At 49.6% G+C, this 15,234-nt stretch overlaps 1 protein-coding gene across 1 annotated transcript in view; it reads right to left on the bottom strand.

The window, feature by feature from the left end:
• Positions 1 to 6,734, bottom strand: part of TMEFF2 (transmembrane protein with EGF like and two follistatin like domains 2) — a 134,312-nt gene extending 127,578 nt beyond the window's left edge. The window contains exons 1-2 of the mRNA XM_075153631.1: positions 6,557 to 6,734; positions 5,023 to 5,132 (exon numbers count right to left, since the gene is read on the bottom strand). Coding sequence (XP_075009732.1) covers positions 5,023 to 5,132; positions 6,557 to 6,734 — 288 coding nt within the window. The remainder of the gene's footprint in view (positions 1 to 5,022; positions 5,133 to 6,556) is intronic.
• Positions 6,735 to 15,234: the final 8,500 nt, after the last annotated feature.

The raw sequence follows: 15,234 nt of genomic DNA, 5'->3' as shown, positions 1-15,234 counted from the left end.
TATTTACAAATTCTCACCTCTGCTTAAATCCAAGTAAAAATTAAAAAGAAATCATACTTCCTATTTAGCTGTATTATGCCACAAAGTGTCTGAGGTGTGTTCGTCAGGCACAATGTAAAATGCAGAACTGAAATTCCAGGGGTATAAACATCAAATATGCTTCAAAGTGAATGACTACAGAAGTGATTAACACATACAATAGCATAGATTGCATTAATTGCAGGCCTCCACAAAGAGCAGCTGCCAAGAAATTATTCTAGTTGGTCAGAGTGACATTTTGATTGGGCCAAATCAAATGACATTTTCCTTACGCATTGTATTTTCTTAAATCTTCCCAAGCTGCTGCCCACCCCCAGCGATCTCTTCCCTTGGAACAAGAAAGAAAACTAGCAGCCACAACAGTAGAAATCCTCTCCTTCCGCTCCTAACGAAGGGCTCCTCCACACAGGGATTTTAAACGGTTGATTAAAAAGTATTTCTACGCTATTTTCACCATCATGTTCCAAATCTGAGCAATGTTTCAAACAGAAAATGCCAACTTCATCCAGAAGCTCAACAGCAATTGCTGGAGACTGATCTGGAATACTTAACCAGGACAATTAAGACAATCATGCAAATTTTTTAAAGCATGAAGGATCAATCATGCTTGCTTTAGTCATACTATCTGCTTGTCACCCATGGGACTTTTTGCCAGAACAATCCATGCAGAATTTGGCCCAAGTATCTCAACAGGCCCCGTAATACGTAGAAACAATGTTGGATCCTGTTTCCCAAGAAACACAGTGGCAAACTCTCTGCTGGTTTTGCCCAGAGCAAGAGACGATCTTTTACACTGACTCAGCTGCAAATCTGAAAGGCCAGACGGCCCTACATTAACAGTATACAGCATCAAGAGTGAAATCCTGCTCCACAGAAACGAGTGACAGAGCTGTTATGAGCTAGGCTGGAACTTCTTCCAAAGCTTGGCAATTTTAAAATGCATTTGAGAGACACCAGGGCTTCAGGAAGGATTAACTGTCCTGCAGAAGTTTCCCCATCTCTCCTGTGGCTCCTGCCACACTCAAGCTTGGCTTCAGCCAGCAGAGGTAGAGGGTACTCCATGATGAGCACAGGTGATGCAGCCTTTTCTTTCACAAACTGTGCTGGTCAAAGATGTATTTCTTCATCTGCTGCCCACTCTTCCCACCACCGCCTTTGGACAACTAGTATTCGGATGGAAAAGCCACAAGGAACAAAAGAAGTGAGATCTCCCAGATGGATCCTGCCTTGGCTTTGAGCTGCGATGGCTCTGAAAGCCACCAGGAAACTGTAGTGGAAGTTACCCGGGAAAGAAAACAAGACCACCGATGAGAAGGTTGTGAAGTTAGTCACCAGGTTACTCCTAACCCACTGGAGCTAGACTCTTGTACTTGACCACGCTGAATCCAGTACTCGCAGCTCTTCACCGTCATAAAATACTTCTTGCTAGTACTGGAGAATATTAGACAGTTTCCTCAGTCTAGTGACACATTTTTGGCATTGGTTTAGGCTCAATAGACCAAGTCCTAGATGTGAGAATGATTCTCCATCCCTCAAGTAAGGACTGATCAAGCACTCAGGGAAATCCATGTCAAAACTCCCACTAAATGCAGCAGCATAGTGCCATACCGTCCACTTGTCTCTTACACATGCACGTTTTTAAAATACAGCTGTAGAGCAGGGAAACGGACATATTCAATTCAGCCAAGTATCAGTCGAAGGCTGCCTTCGTCAGCACCAGCAGCCTCGAGCACCCACAGCCAGGGACAAACCAGCTTTGCAAGCGTTGGGGTCAGTGCTGGGCACTGAAAGCGTAAGGTTTGTTTTCTAAAAAAAAAATGATAACTTGTGTAACTCCTCCTCCTGGTAACACTGTTAAAAGTTTGACCTTCTCCTACTCTCATGGATTAAGTACTCCCAAAATGCCACCTACGTCTTGAACCAAGTACCGCGAAAATATATTCCGGAAATATAAAGCTGCAAGTTGGCCAGGTGATGTTCCAGCTCCACAAACATTGAAGCACGTAAGGGATTCAACATGCACAAAAACAGGACTCCTTCCTCAGGAAAAAAACAGTGAATGTCCAGTCTTGGTGACTAAAGAGAAAAGACATGCAACATTGATGGAACTACCTTGGTATATTTTTGGATACGTTCATGAAATCTAAGAGGGAAGAGAAGCCAGGCTGCCAGACCTATGGCTTTGGGCAGACAGGGGTACAGACCCCAGCGAGCCACGTCTCCAACCACACGCCTGCTGGCACAGCTCTGCACCTTCTGGTGGACCCGTTGAGTTTGCTCTGTGCGGGGAGGGAAGGGGTGGTGGTTGCCCCCACGCTCAGCCCCACTGCTGGAGGCAGCGCTGGCCCAGTGCCTTCCCTCCCTGCCGGCTCCAAGGTCTGGGCTTGCCCTGAGCAGGGGACGGGTCTGCATTTACTGATCAGAGCAGGACACGGTGTTTTCCAATGCAACACATGTCTCACCGTGAGGAGTCGATGAATGGGCTATAATTTTGCAGTAGAGTACAACAAGAGAGCCAACAATATGAACCCCTTTTTTAGCACGCCTGCTAGCTCTCCAGGGATGGAAGCCTAACTCAGGTGTTCCAGAGCAGTCTGATCATATTCACCCTTTCAAATAAAAATAAATTAATTTTAACTCCACTTGGACAGACATGATATATCTGTGATTCTGGTTTGAAAAAGCCCAAACCAAGATTGCAGCAGCCCTGCTCCCCACTTCTGCCTCCCCCAGCCCCTCAAGACACAGGCTGGCCAGCCCAGGACTTTTCAACAGTACGGAGGCAAAATTAGCTTTCTGTCCTTGTCTATTCTCTCAAGCTGCAGTTAAAGCCCCTGGCAAATTCTGGAGAAAACATGAAAAGTAATTATAGTGATGAGGAGTCTGCTATTGATTTGCTCACTATCACCCCAGAGAGCTGTCACCAAAACGGGGGACCTGAATTCTGATGGAGGACCCCCTTAACTCCTGACATAAATTACCTGGCCGGTTCTGCCTTACTTGGCCAGCCTCAGATACCGCACTAGAAATTAATTTTCAGCTCTGGTGGCATATCTTTTTGGCTTGTCACGTTGTCCACTGATGTTACAAGAGAAGCTAACATCCCCCCAAGCTCTGCCTGTATCAAAGCGGACGCGTTTGACTACAGAAGCCCCTGGGACCACGCTGCCCTTCGCAGGGCTGGCACAGGGTCAGCCACAGGTAATTTGTCCTCCAAGGTCACAGTCAGCCCTGCGGCTCCACGGCCGGCTCAAATCAGGAGTGTTTACAGGGCCTGGTCCAAAGGCCACTGAAACCAAAGATTATTGCTGATTTCAACCCATTTACTAGTGATCAGGCCCACAATTGCCCAACTCATTCTTTTGATCTCATTTACATATTCATATACCAATTATCTGATTTCCTTAAATCTGTTTCAACTGCCCCCTAAAGAACTGTTAAACTCAGCGTATATATAGCGTACACCTCTCAAAGAGGAGACAACACAGCCCAGAGAGGTTTACTTAGCTTCATTTACCCTGAATCACCAGGGACCAGCATCCTGCCTCGGGAACACAGCGCTCCCAATGCCTTCTTCCCTGCCGATAGCAACGTCTGAGTTAGCTCCTTCTGGGCTATGAGTCCACTGCTTTATGCCAAATGGCAACACCAAACTGGGACCAAAGACAAGACCCAGGCGCTCTCTGTGGCTGCTCTAAGTTCCCAATGCTCGTGACACAACACCTGCCCTAGCTTACCACCAGGCAATGGGACAAGTCACAGATGTTTCACTGCATTACAGGTTTTTCTTAGAAAGAGAAAACAGACCAACCCTTAAATCACTGCACATGCTGAGCCAAGGCAAATGCTCAAAACAGCATTCTCACATTGAATTTCTGATTGCGTGCAAACTAGAAATGGAAGTAAAAAAACCCATGGTCAATATGAATTGTCTCCCAACATGGGAAACACAAGCACCTCAGCAAACAACTGTCTTGTTCTTATTACAGAAAATTTCTTCTTTGTTTTAAATGAAGGAATTTATCACTTGGGTTTTTTCTCTGAAGACACATTTGGCTCTAGAAATATAAACGATCCTTGTCATGCTTCAAAGCGAATAGTCTATCAAAGCTCAATAATAAATTAATCATTACAGATGTGCACGATCTTGAACTGTGCACTATTTGGCCTGCTCTACTGTAAACATTCAACTCAGCGTTACAAGTTGCACAACTTCACAGATCCACGTTAAAAAGCAGGAAACCACAGGGGCATAAACGTACATACAACACGTGCTGATACATGCTTAAAACTCCTTTAATTTGTTCAATTTTTATTCAGGTCATTATGTAAAGCACAGCTGTTTTGTGAGTTGGCTAAAACATATTAAATTTCATAATGAAATTGTCTGACTTTGAGAATGCCTGAGGTTTAGATGTAGCTGCAAGAGGGAGAGAAGAAACAGAAGGAAAAACCCCTACTGCTCAGTAATAGCCCCCCCTAAAACTATATAAAACCTAAAGGAAGTTCATGATTTTGGAACAGAGGGATTGCTCCTTAATCTGATCAGCTGGGCAGATAAACAGGCAGAAGCATTGTCACTATGCAGCCCTTCCTGAAAATATTGCATAAGCACATTACAGATCCATTTCTTTAACTAGATCAGAACTCCGAATACAATAAGCCATGATCTGTATCAGCAATGAATTTAGAAAGGACTCTAAATCCTTGTTAAAAGGGCAGAGATGAAAAATCAGAAACGCACAACCTGAAACTGCAGACCCGAAGGGACGTTTAAAGCCACAGCATCTGCATTTTCCCAGAGAAACTTATGGCTTCTTGACACCAGTTGGTTCTCCTGCCAGCTTTTATACGTGCTGCCAGGTTTTCCCTCTAACTCCTCTGCACATAGAGAAATAAATTGCCAAGTGATAGGTTATAAAGGGAGATCCTTGATTTGTATTCTCATTAGTGAATTAGAGAACAAAATATCAATCTTCTTACCTTGAACTGACAGACACAAGTCACACTGTCTCCAATCCTTAAACACTCCCCATCAAATTTACAGGTATTGGTGTCGCAGAGAAAGAGATCATTTTCTCTATCATCGAAACCTCAAATATAAAAAGGGGGGGAAAAAAAAAAAAAAGATGTCAGCTTTGGTCTAGCAAGAGGAACAAAATGGGATGATTGCATTTTAATGCACACAGCACAATAACCTTGTTGATGAAACGAAAGAGTCAAGATTTTCTTTTGTCCTTCCCTGTCCTGTTTTCCACTTTTTCTCTTGTTTCTTCCTCGGTCTTTCTCTTAGTCCTTATTCCCCACTACCTCACACACTTTCTTCTATTTCACAGACTCGGTTTCCTCAAAAGTCACCTGTAATTATGCTATTTCATGGCCCTGGGTTGGAAATGTCATCAACTTATCCCCATCTGATCGCAAATCTGTTGGACAAAAGTCCAAATTGGAATTTCTCCAGCCCATGATGCAACAAAGCCCCCAGTAATAAAGACAAACAGGCTGTGTGTTTTCCGTGATGGTCTGCCTGATCCCAATGAAGATTGATCACCTCTAAGTTAACAGGAGAAGTGCCAGGTTCCCCACAAGCCGCTGAGTGAACCTAGCTCCTTGCCTTCATTGTCTCCAGGAAAAAACCAACAGATCTGACTGAAGATTCAGTTCACGAATACAAGCGTGAATTTCAGATTTCGCTAGCTGACTTCCCACTCCAACAGCGTTCAGCAAGGTATTAAACAAAACAGCTATATCAGACTCCAAACCCATTAAGATCTAAATCCATCGATTTTTTTAAAAACATCTGAGCGCTCTTAACCATATCGCTACATGTTTAAAATGAAGAGCTTACAGTGGAAACTCCCCCCCGATCTAACATATTATGTGCGATATATGCATCACCCCAAATAATGCTCTTTCCTTTAGAAGGCTATTACAGTCTAATTTCAGAATGACTTTACGTATCAGAGAAGGGCCGGCTGCTGACCTACATAGGAAACTCATTATAAAGGTCAGTCCGCCTTCAAGGAACAGGCACCGGGTTGCCGGTGTCGCGGCGTCCGTACCCCGATCCGCTCTCAAATCCGTTGCGCACGGAAACAGCCGCCCGCAGGATGCGCGCACACGGCCCGTCTCCCCGCTGCCCCTCTCCCGCAGCCACACGCCGAACTGCCCCGTTTAAGCGCGGAGTTGCGCTCCGGCGGGGCCGGAGAGCCCTGCCGCGGGGAGCCGCCCGCAGCCGCGGCGCTGCGCACCGGCGGAGGGCGCGGCTGCCGCGCCCGGCCCCGCGGAGCGGGGGGCAGCGGGGCGCCCGGGGGCTGCGGCCGCGCCGGGAACGGCGGCGAGCCCCGACGCCCGGGACTTTTAGCGTTCTCTGTTGCCGTGCATTCAGCGGGACGCGGCATCGCCCTCTGAAGTTGCCTCCCCCAGGCTCGTCCGCGCAACTTCGAGCGCCCGGCGGGGCACGGCGGGGCTGCCAGGGCGCTCGGCGGGGCCGAGCGCGGGGTGCTCCGGTGCTTACCGGAGCAGTTCCAGCCGGTGGGCGTCTGGCAGTCGCTTAAGGAGGTAGGGAAGGCCGCCAGCTTGTCGGGGCGGGCGAGGACGAGCAGCACGGCGGGCAGCAGCAGCCAGCAGCAGCAGTCGCAGAGCGTCCAGCCGCCGCCGCACTGCCGGGGCGGGGAGGGCTCCCAGGGCACCATGACTTCCTAACTCAACTCTCCGGCGGCGGCGGCGTGCCCCCCGGGCGGCGCGGCGGGCGGCAGGGACGGGCGGCGGAGCCGCTGGGCATCCCGGGGCCCCGGCCGGCGGCGGCAGCGGGTCAGCGAGCGGCGGCCGAGCGCGGGCGCGACGCTGGGGCGAGCGGCGGAGCCCGGCGGGGCGGCGCGGGGGTGCGGGCGGCGGCGGGGCGGGGAGCGGCTGCCATAGGGGCCGGGCGGCGGGGAGCGGGGGGAGGGCGCGGAGGGGCCGCCGCCGCGCAGCCGCCGCCGCCGCCGCCTGCCCCGCTCTGCCGCCCGCATCCCTCTGCGCGGGGGAAGCAGCAGGTCCCGGCCCGCCGCGTCACGTGCCGCCGCCGCGCCGCCCCCATTGGCCGAGCGGGATGCGGGGCCCGGCGGGCGGGGCCGGCGGTGCTGCTGCGCCCCGCGGCAGCGCCCGGGGCAGGGCCGGGCCGGGCCGGGCAGGCGAAGGGGCCGGGGGCGCCGCGCCCGCGCACAGCACCCCCGGGCCCGGGGCAACCCCCGCGCCGTGCCACTGGCTGCGGGGATGCGGGCACCCCCGACGGGGCGGGGGCCGGGCAGCGCCGCGCCGTTCCCCTCCCTGCGCGCCCATACATGTGCGCGCCCATACATGTGCGCGCATCGCCCCCCGGGCGGCGCGGGTGGCGGCTCACCTGGGTGCGCAGGCATGCACATACGTGACCCCCCGCCGCGCACACACACGCCCGGGCGCTGCTGAAGTTGCTGGCCGCGCACCCGGGTGCCCGTGTTGAATCACGCGCGGATGCGACCTTAGGAGAATGAAACACCATCGCGGCTGGTGGGGTCTAGAGCGGGCACACGGCCGCCGAGGTGAGGAGGGGAAGAAACGAGCACAGCGGGGAAAGCAGGGAGAAGAGGGAGAGGGAGATCCTGCCCAGCCTCGGCAGGCAGCGGCCAAGGGCTTGTCGGGCTGCAGCACCATCCCCGCGACGGAGCCGGAGGAAAAATGCACCATCACCGCGGCGCGGAGGGCTGCTCTGCCCCCCAACGCCCGCTCGGAGACCGCGGAGCGAGGAAGCCCCGCAGCAGCCCGCCTCCGCCTCCAGCCGGCGCTTTGCTGCGGGAGCCGCCTCTCCCCGCTGCGCCCTTCGCCGCGGATCCTCCTCCCCTCCTCCTCCTCTCCGGGGCTTTAGTTTTGGGAGCCGGCGGCCAGGACGGGCGGTGGGGACTCCCCCACCCTCCCGGGGCGGCGGGAGCACAGCAGCAGTGTTGCCCCCCACCCCCGGTCGGTGCTTTCCGCTTTGCGGCCGGTGCTCGGGGCCGCTCGCCCCGGCCCCTGCCTTGGCTCCGCCGCAGGGGTGGAGGCGGCTCAGCTTCGCCCACTCCGGGCCCGCGGCCCCTCGCCGCCGGCGCCCGGGCGTAGCGAAGCCTGCCAGGTAAACGGGACCCCCTCGCCCCCCGCCCGGCACTTAACGTGCGGCCGTGCCGGCGGCGGGATGGGGCGGCCGGCGGCTGTCACGAAAAATAATTAAAAAACCGCGGATCAATTTGTCCAGCCGGCAGCAGTGAAGCGCCTTCGAGACACGGGCGCTCAATCCGCGCGGACGCGGGCTGCCCATGCGCTCGGGCCGGTGCGCGGGGAGGCGGGAGACGCCCGCGGAGCTGCCGGTCCCGGCCCGTCCCGGCCGTCCCGGGGCGGGCGGGCGGCCGCTCAGCAGGCAGGCTCGCCCTGCCCCTCCTCTGTCCCCTCCTCTGGCTGCGGGGCGCAGCTCGGGACCGCCGAGGGCTCCGGCGCCGCGGGGCGGGAGTAGGCACGGGTTGCCCGCGGGCCTGGAGACCCCCCAATGACTGTGAGGAGGCTCTGCTGGAAGTTTGCTTTTCCCGAAAGTATGACCGCCTTTTCGACCCCTAAGTTAAAGACTTAGGACTCGCTCTTTAAAAATACTTGCCGACGTATTTGATGCAACCACGCTTTGAGAAGTCTATACAAATCCATACAATAGTACTACTGCTTAGTATCCCTTCATACGGGGGCTCTGTCGGTGGGAGCCAAGGAATATTTTATGCTCGTATAATTCCTATCTAGCTTCTCCATAAGCTAGAAGACAGATTTCTTCTACCTCTTTTCTGCCTCATACACCTGCATCAGCTCCCTGCTCTGCCCACCTGCTGCTATCGGCGTTGACCTCATCTACCCACCTGTAGTCCAAAAGCCTTTGCTACAATTAAAAGGGTATCATTTTGCACATTCCAATATGTGCTAAGGCTCTGATGAAGATCCACACAAATCCCTGTGCCTACTGTTTCCTATTGACTAATCAAACCCTAAGCAGCACCTAGCAGAAAGGAAATACTAATTTTTACTGCCTGCTAGTGGTTGCACTGAATCTTATCATTCATCTTCTGTGGGCTTACAGAGCATCTGCCAGCTGAGCACCTGGTGCCAGATCAATTTTTTTCTTTCCCTGTAGCTCTTTATTTCACTTTTTCCTGCCATTCTGTTATTCCATTTACTATCATATTCTTTCTGTTTCCCCTCTCATCTCTTCCTTTTTGTTTTTAACTTGTTTCTCCTTTCTCATATTCATTTTTTGTTGCTTGCTGAAACTCAGCTCTCTGCTTGGCTGATCACTGAGGTGCTTAAAAATAAAAAATGTCCTGGCTGGCCAGGTGCCGCAGTCACACAGCCTCACCAGGGGAACGTCCTTGCTCTCTCTTCCTTTCTTCTTGCCCCCCTCTTCTTTCTTCTTCCCACTTCCCTGGTTCCTCTATGTGGTCTCACTGCTCTATTCTCCCCTGGTTGCAATTACCATGGCCCACAGTTTCTACTCTCATTCCCTTTTTCTTCTTTTCCTCCACCCTCCTTCCCTTCTTCTTCTTTTCCTCCACCCTCCTTCCCTTCTTCCACCCCAAACCCCCTTTATTTCCACATAGCTACAGATCACAAAGGCACCACTGGCCTCCTTAGTTAGAGACCGGTTTAACCAGACCATACACAGGGAATGAAACTGTTAGGCCAGACTTTCCCAGTCTCGCAGCCAGGCCCTCTCTGATCAGTCTCCTGTCATTATAACTCACGCCCAAGATGATACTGCGAGTGTATCCGGCGTTCACAGAGTATCATTAAATACAGCAGCAGAAGCCCGGCTATGGCCTGTGTTCTCCCCAGAGTGCCATATGACACTGCAGCGACCGAATCTCAGGCACACGGTTCTGTCTTGCATTTACCCTGCTTTATTTTCAGCCACTCAGACAACAGGCACTGCCTGGGGAGACAAAGAAGCCCCTCTATTTTTGTGCTTGTTTTCTTGCTCTGGAATATGGGAGCTCCACCAGAGGTCCTGTAATTGTCACAACATGACGCCTGAACTATGAACCTGAAACTGTCTGAAGGGCAATCTGCTTAAGGCACAGTATTATGGTTTTTGCTGTCACTGGTATTTTCTTTAAAAAGATTTTCCCTGTTGATATGAAAACTTTACTTACAAAACCATCTTTATGATAAAAATACATCTGTCAGTGTTCCAAAAGGGACAGCGAGACCCATGAGCCCTATTTCTCCATTACCCTCTCTTTTGAATTATAGAGACTGAGATACAGTAATTTTTTCTTGTAGTTCCTACCTCCAAAGCATACATTCTTCTGCCCTATTAATCCAACACTGCACACACAATCTCTCGGTAACACGTTATTCCCAGCTATACTTCAACACTTAGGCTAGTTGATACCTGCATTCTTGTACTCCCTGATGTTCCCATCCCATCTTGCTGCTACACTAACACTACTACTTGTAAACCATGCGACGGGTTCACTACCACGCAGGCAGCGTTATGCTAGTGTGATGTACAAATTGCAACCAGCATCTTCTCGGTGAGATACTGAGGTCACAATATGCGTGCCCTAGCTCCCCATTCTCCACGTCCAAACCAAGTATGAAAAACCAACAGCCATTGGTACGGCTCCTTGTGGTTATATGTTTGGCTCCAGTGCCAGATAAGCAGCAAAAGCGATCTGAAGCCTTTTTGAAAGGGCCCTTCTAGTACGTGATGAGAGGAGACTACATCTCGAGTATTAAACCCATTAGTTGTGGAGCTTTTCTGAGATGCTTATACTACATGAAACTACATCTCGAGTATTAAACCCATTACTTGTGGAGCTTTTCTGAGATGCTTATACTACATGAAACTACATCTTGAGTATTAAACCCATTACTATGTGGAGCAGTTTTGAGATGCTTATAGTACATGAAACAGGCCTATGAGAGGCCTCAAGGGCCGCTGATACTGATACAGTTTCATCCAATACACATGGTCATGCCACAGGTACCAGTGCTCGGAGGAGATCAGCTCCCAGATGAAAAGCAGCTGGCTGAGATGTTCCAAGTGTTCTGGAGATCTCAAGGCGAGGGCAGGGTCTGCCCTGGCTGTGCACTGCACTCCTTTAGCGAGGACTGGGCAGCAGGAGCCAGCAGCTGAGGCCTGGGGCCAGCCTGCACCTGATCCCAGTCCCACGTAGCCACGTCTGCGAGTTATGCCTTCTGTCGCTGTGCTTGGCTAGGAGATGGTGTACTAGCGACGAATTATGCAACCTCAGTTATTCACACTTGTATTATATCTTGGCTGTGCTGCTCTTGGAAGCCTGCAGTTTCCCAAAAGTTTCTCAGAACTTGGGAGAAGCCAACTGTTACAGATGAGTGTAGCAAAACCTCCTCAGCAGTACAAGCCATGGGTACACAACACTTGTTCTCTTTCTGCTCAGTCTACTGACTATAGTCTAAAGACTATAAAGCTGAGTTTGTGGATCCTTATCTTTAAAACACTTTATGGCCTGCATCTGATGTTTCTAAAGGCTCTAGGAAGGTGACCTTGGTCAAGAATACCAATGAAAAAAGGCTTCTTACAGTCCAGCTAATATTCATCAACAACGTTTTCCTTGAGTCAGCACCAAAAGTACAGTATAAGGTTCCACAGCTGCTAAGAACAAATCCCACCAAATGTACAAGGGACATCTGAGTTGGCCTTTTCACTGCTTACACCATATTGCCACATGTTTATGAAACACACATGTACAGAATTAAAAAAAATCCACTCTGCACAATTCTTGAGAACAGGAGCCACACTGTGTGAGCTACTGCAAGATACCATCACCAGTGTTAGTTCCTAGAAAAAAAGAGTGAAAAAATCTATTTAATCGACAAGAGAGTTGACCAAATAAAGTCCTAACCAGTACTAAAAAGAAAGGAGTATAGGGGTCACCTATGGCAATTCCTCTTGACAAAAGAGCAGGTCTGATTCCAAAGACCCCACCAGAAAAGGTTGGGGAGCCCAGCTGCCAGTTAGAGGACCCAGCCCAGAACAAAAGGATGCTGCCGATTCCAGCAGAAGACCAGCAAAGGACACACAACCTGCATGGACTTGCTGTGTATGAAGCCGGAGTTTCCCCTCCCATGGAAGAACAATGCTTACTCCAAGTCTGTGTATTTTCAGGCCTGGTTTGACCAAAAGTTGGCAGACTTAGCCTACACACATGTTCCTGTCAAAAATGTGTGAATCTCAAGCAGATTTTATGATCATCTCTTTTTCATGTGTGCAGGAAAAAGTACATGTGGCTTCACTTGAACGCATAGGCAGTAGAGTACTCTTTGACTACATGCAGTTTTACAGATTTTATACAGCTTTCAGCTGAATCACATCTCTCAATGCAAAGTATACCACTCTTGGATATCACATGGATTTTTAATGCTCTGAGGGATCCTTTGGGTCTATAAACAACAAGTAGATTACATTCATCTACATACTGTCAGACTTTTTTTCCCCTTACTTGTGAGAGAAATATGGCTCCTATTCTTCACTTGAACTAGTGTGTAATCCAAGTACAATTCATGGCCAGTTATGAGAAAAGTGCGCTGTATTTTTCATTGTAATTAACTGCTTCAGAGCAAGACTCCTCATGTATAAAGATGAAGAAAGGTCTCAGCTTTTCCTGAAAGACGACTTGCCTTTCAGCAATGTGTCTCACACTTCGAGTTTTGACTGAAACATTCCACTACTTTGGTGACCTGTTATGCCAAAAAAGCTGTCTTATGTTACGCTTTACTTTCAACTGAATGTGCTGGCACATGCCAAGAAACAGAACAAAGTATTGCAATATACACTGGAACACTATTTTGCGCTGTTCCACACATGAAATTGATGTCAGAAAAAATGCACAAAGGGCATGGAAAATGCGAATAAATACTGTGATCCTTTTACCTTCACTTTTAAATAGATGGATTGAAATGCACAGATCCTAAAGATTTATGCATCCCTTTATAGTCCATTCTGGAGTTTTAACATTTCATGCAGCTTGTAGGAGGGAGTGTATTATTTATATAAAGTCATGGTTATTCAGCAGTGTTTATTCCTGAAGAGCAACAAAATGTCTTCAAGGGAGAAGAGGAAATTCATAACTCTGGTGTACTACCAGGGTTAGCCAACCTAACAGTCTTATTTTTTGATTGATTTACAAAGAGCTTTGCTCCTACAAGCACCTTTGTAGCACTGGACATTTTGCTACCAGCAGTAGAAATCACCTCCGTCTCCCAGGACAGACAGCACTACAATGGATTAAGTGGCTTGACAGCTCTTCAAAGAGTCAGATACAGAAAGAGGTGGGGGGGGAGGGGACCTTCAACGTTGTAGAGATATTTGAGCTTTATCTTTGCAGCGCTCTTACCAGCGCAGTACGGAATGGAGATGCAGAACTGGGGCCTGCAAGGAGAAAACCGGCAGCAGCTATTCACTGATGTAATTTCTGTGTGACATCAGTTTCTTGGCCATGTGAGGTATTTCTTCTGTCTTATGCAGTGTAACATCCATCTCTTATTTCCCATTATTTTCCTTCTCTATCTTTGGTCTTTTTTGCCCAGAGTTGTTTTTAAGACAAAGAGCATCAAAGTGTTATAATGCGAAAGAGTAAGTGCAGCCTTAGCATACCATTGGTCTTTCTAGCTACTCTTTCTAGCTACTTTACCTCATCGGAATTGTAGTGGTTGGTTTTTTTTCCTGGCAGGAAATAAAACTGTTTAAATGAAAAAGAAAAACAACCTGGAGACATACAGCAGTATTTCCAAATGCCATTTCTCAGTCAACTTTTAGGTTCATCTTCTACGAAGGTGGATCTTGCAGTAGTTACATTCAACTCACCCCAACTGACCACATGGTATCCTTCTACCTAGATATGATTCCTGCAAACCACCAAGGGGAATTAATAGTTCAACTGAACAAATCCCAAGTAGTTTGACTTACCCACTCCTGTCTCCACGTAGCAATGCTGTCAAGAGAAACACCTGAACTGTGCCTATCTGTAGAGGAGGGAGGGCCCAACCGCAGACAGATGTAGTACTGCTCAACGTACAGATTTATGAGCCATTTCTGCTTGTTTTCAGTGGACCCTTGAGGACAGGTAGCTAGTACCGCTCAGCTGTTTAACAGATGCAGTGAAGGAGGAGTGCCGTTTCCTGCGAGAGAGGCAGCACTGCTGAAGGCCCACAGAAGACGCTACACACTGTGCTGAAATACTTCATATGGGTCCTCTGATGTGTAGCTAAGAGTAGGAGATCAGAGCAAGGTCACAGTTTTCCTTTCCTCCAGGCAGCAGGAGGCTGGGACTGCTCAGGGACAAGAGCTAGTGTCTCTGTGGTTAATAGCTCCTGATAGATTTTCTTTCCATGAATTTCCCATGAACCACACAAACATATGGCAACCAGGAGGACCTGTGTTCATGAGCTTTACGTACTGTGTGAGAAGATAACTTCCTTAAACTTGGCACCTGCTGACATCATTTGATACTCCTACTTCATACATTATGAAACAGTAAACAATCATTTCGTATTCACCACCTTGTGCCAGCCTATATCTGTAAGCTCTGCTCCATGTCTCCTGATATATTGCTAAAGCATTCTAACAGATACCAGCCTGTCCATGCTTTCCTTTTGCGTATGGACGGAGATCCAGCATCAGCATCCCTATTTATGAGAAACATCAATGGGCAGCGTCTGACCATTGTGTGCACTGCCAGTACGAACGTCCCTGCCACAGTAACCGAGCACATGGTGTGGGCACCAGAGCATGCACCCAAAGACACTCTTACCTGTCACACACAAGGCTTTTGGTAAGAGAGGGCACTTGTACGCCCCGGGTGAATACCAAGATATGGATGAATGTGGACTTCAGTTCAGCTGCTCCGTCCTGTGCCAAAGTGACTATCGTGCCAAAGTGACTATGCCAGAGCGGTGGTGCGGCCCCGTGCACCAAGCAGTGAAAGGCTGATGGGCAGCCTTCACCTGGCCTCTCTCAGGTCAGACAACGAAGGGTCACGGGAGCATTTCTGATTGTTCTTGGGAATGGGGCGTCAATGAGAATTAAGTATAACAGAAAAAGTGCTAAGACTCTGAAGGATCAGAAGCCAATATCCTTAGAAATTTTTTATACACACACACACGCACACCCACACATATGCATAA

Source organism: Calonectris borealis, chromosome 6 (assembly GCF_964195595.1).
Source record: "Calonectris borealis chromosome 6, bCalBor7.hap1.2, whole genome shotgun sequence".
NCBI classification, from domain to species: domain Eukaryota; kingdom Metazoa; phylum Chordata; class Aves; order Procellariiformes; family Procellariidae; genus Calonectris; species Calonectris borealis.
The sequence above is the reverse complement of the archived record's forward strand: the minus strand, read 5'-3'. Positions and strand labels throughout refer to the sequence as shown.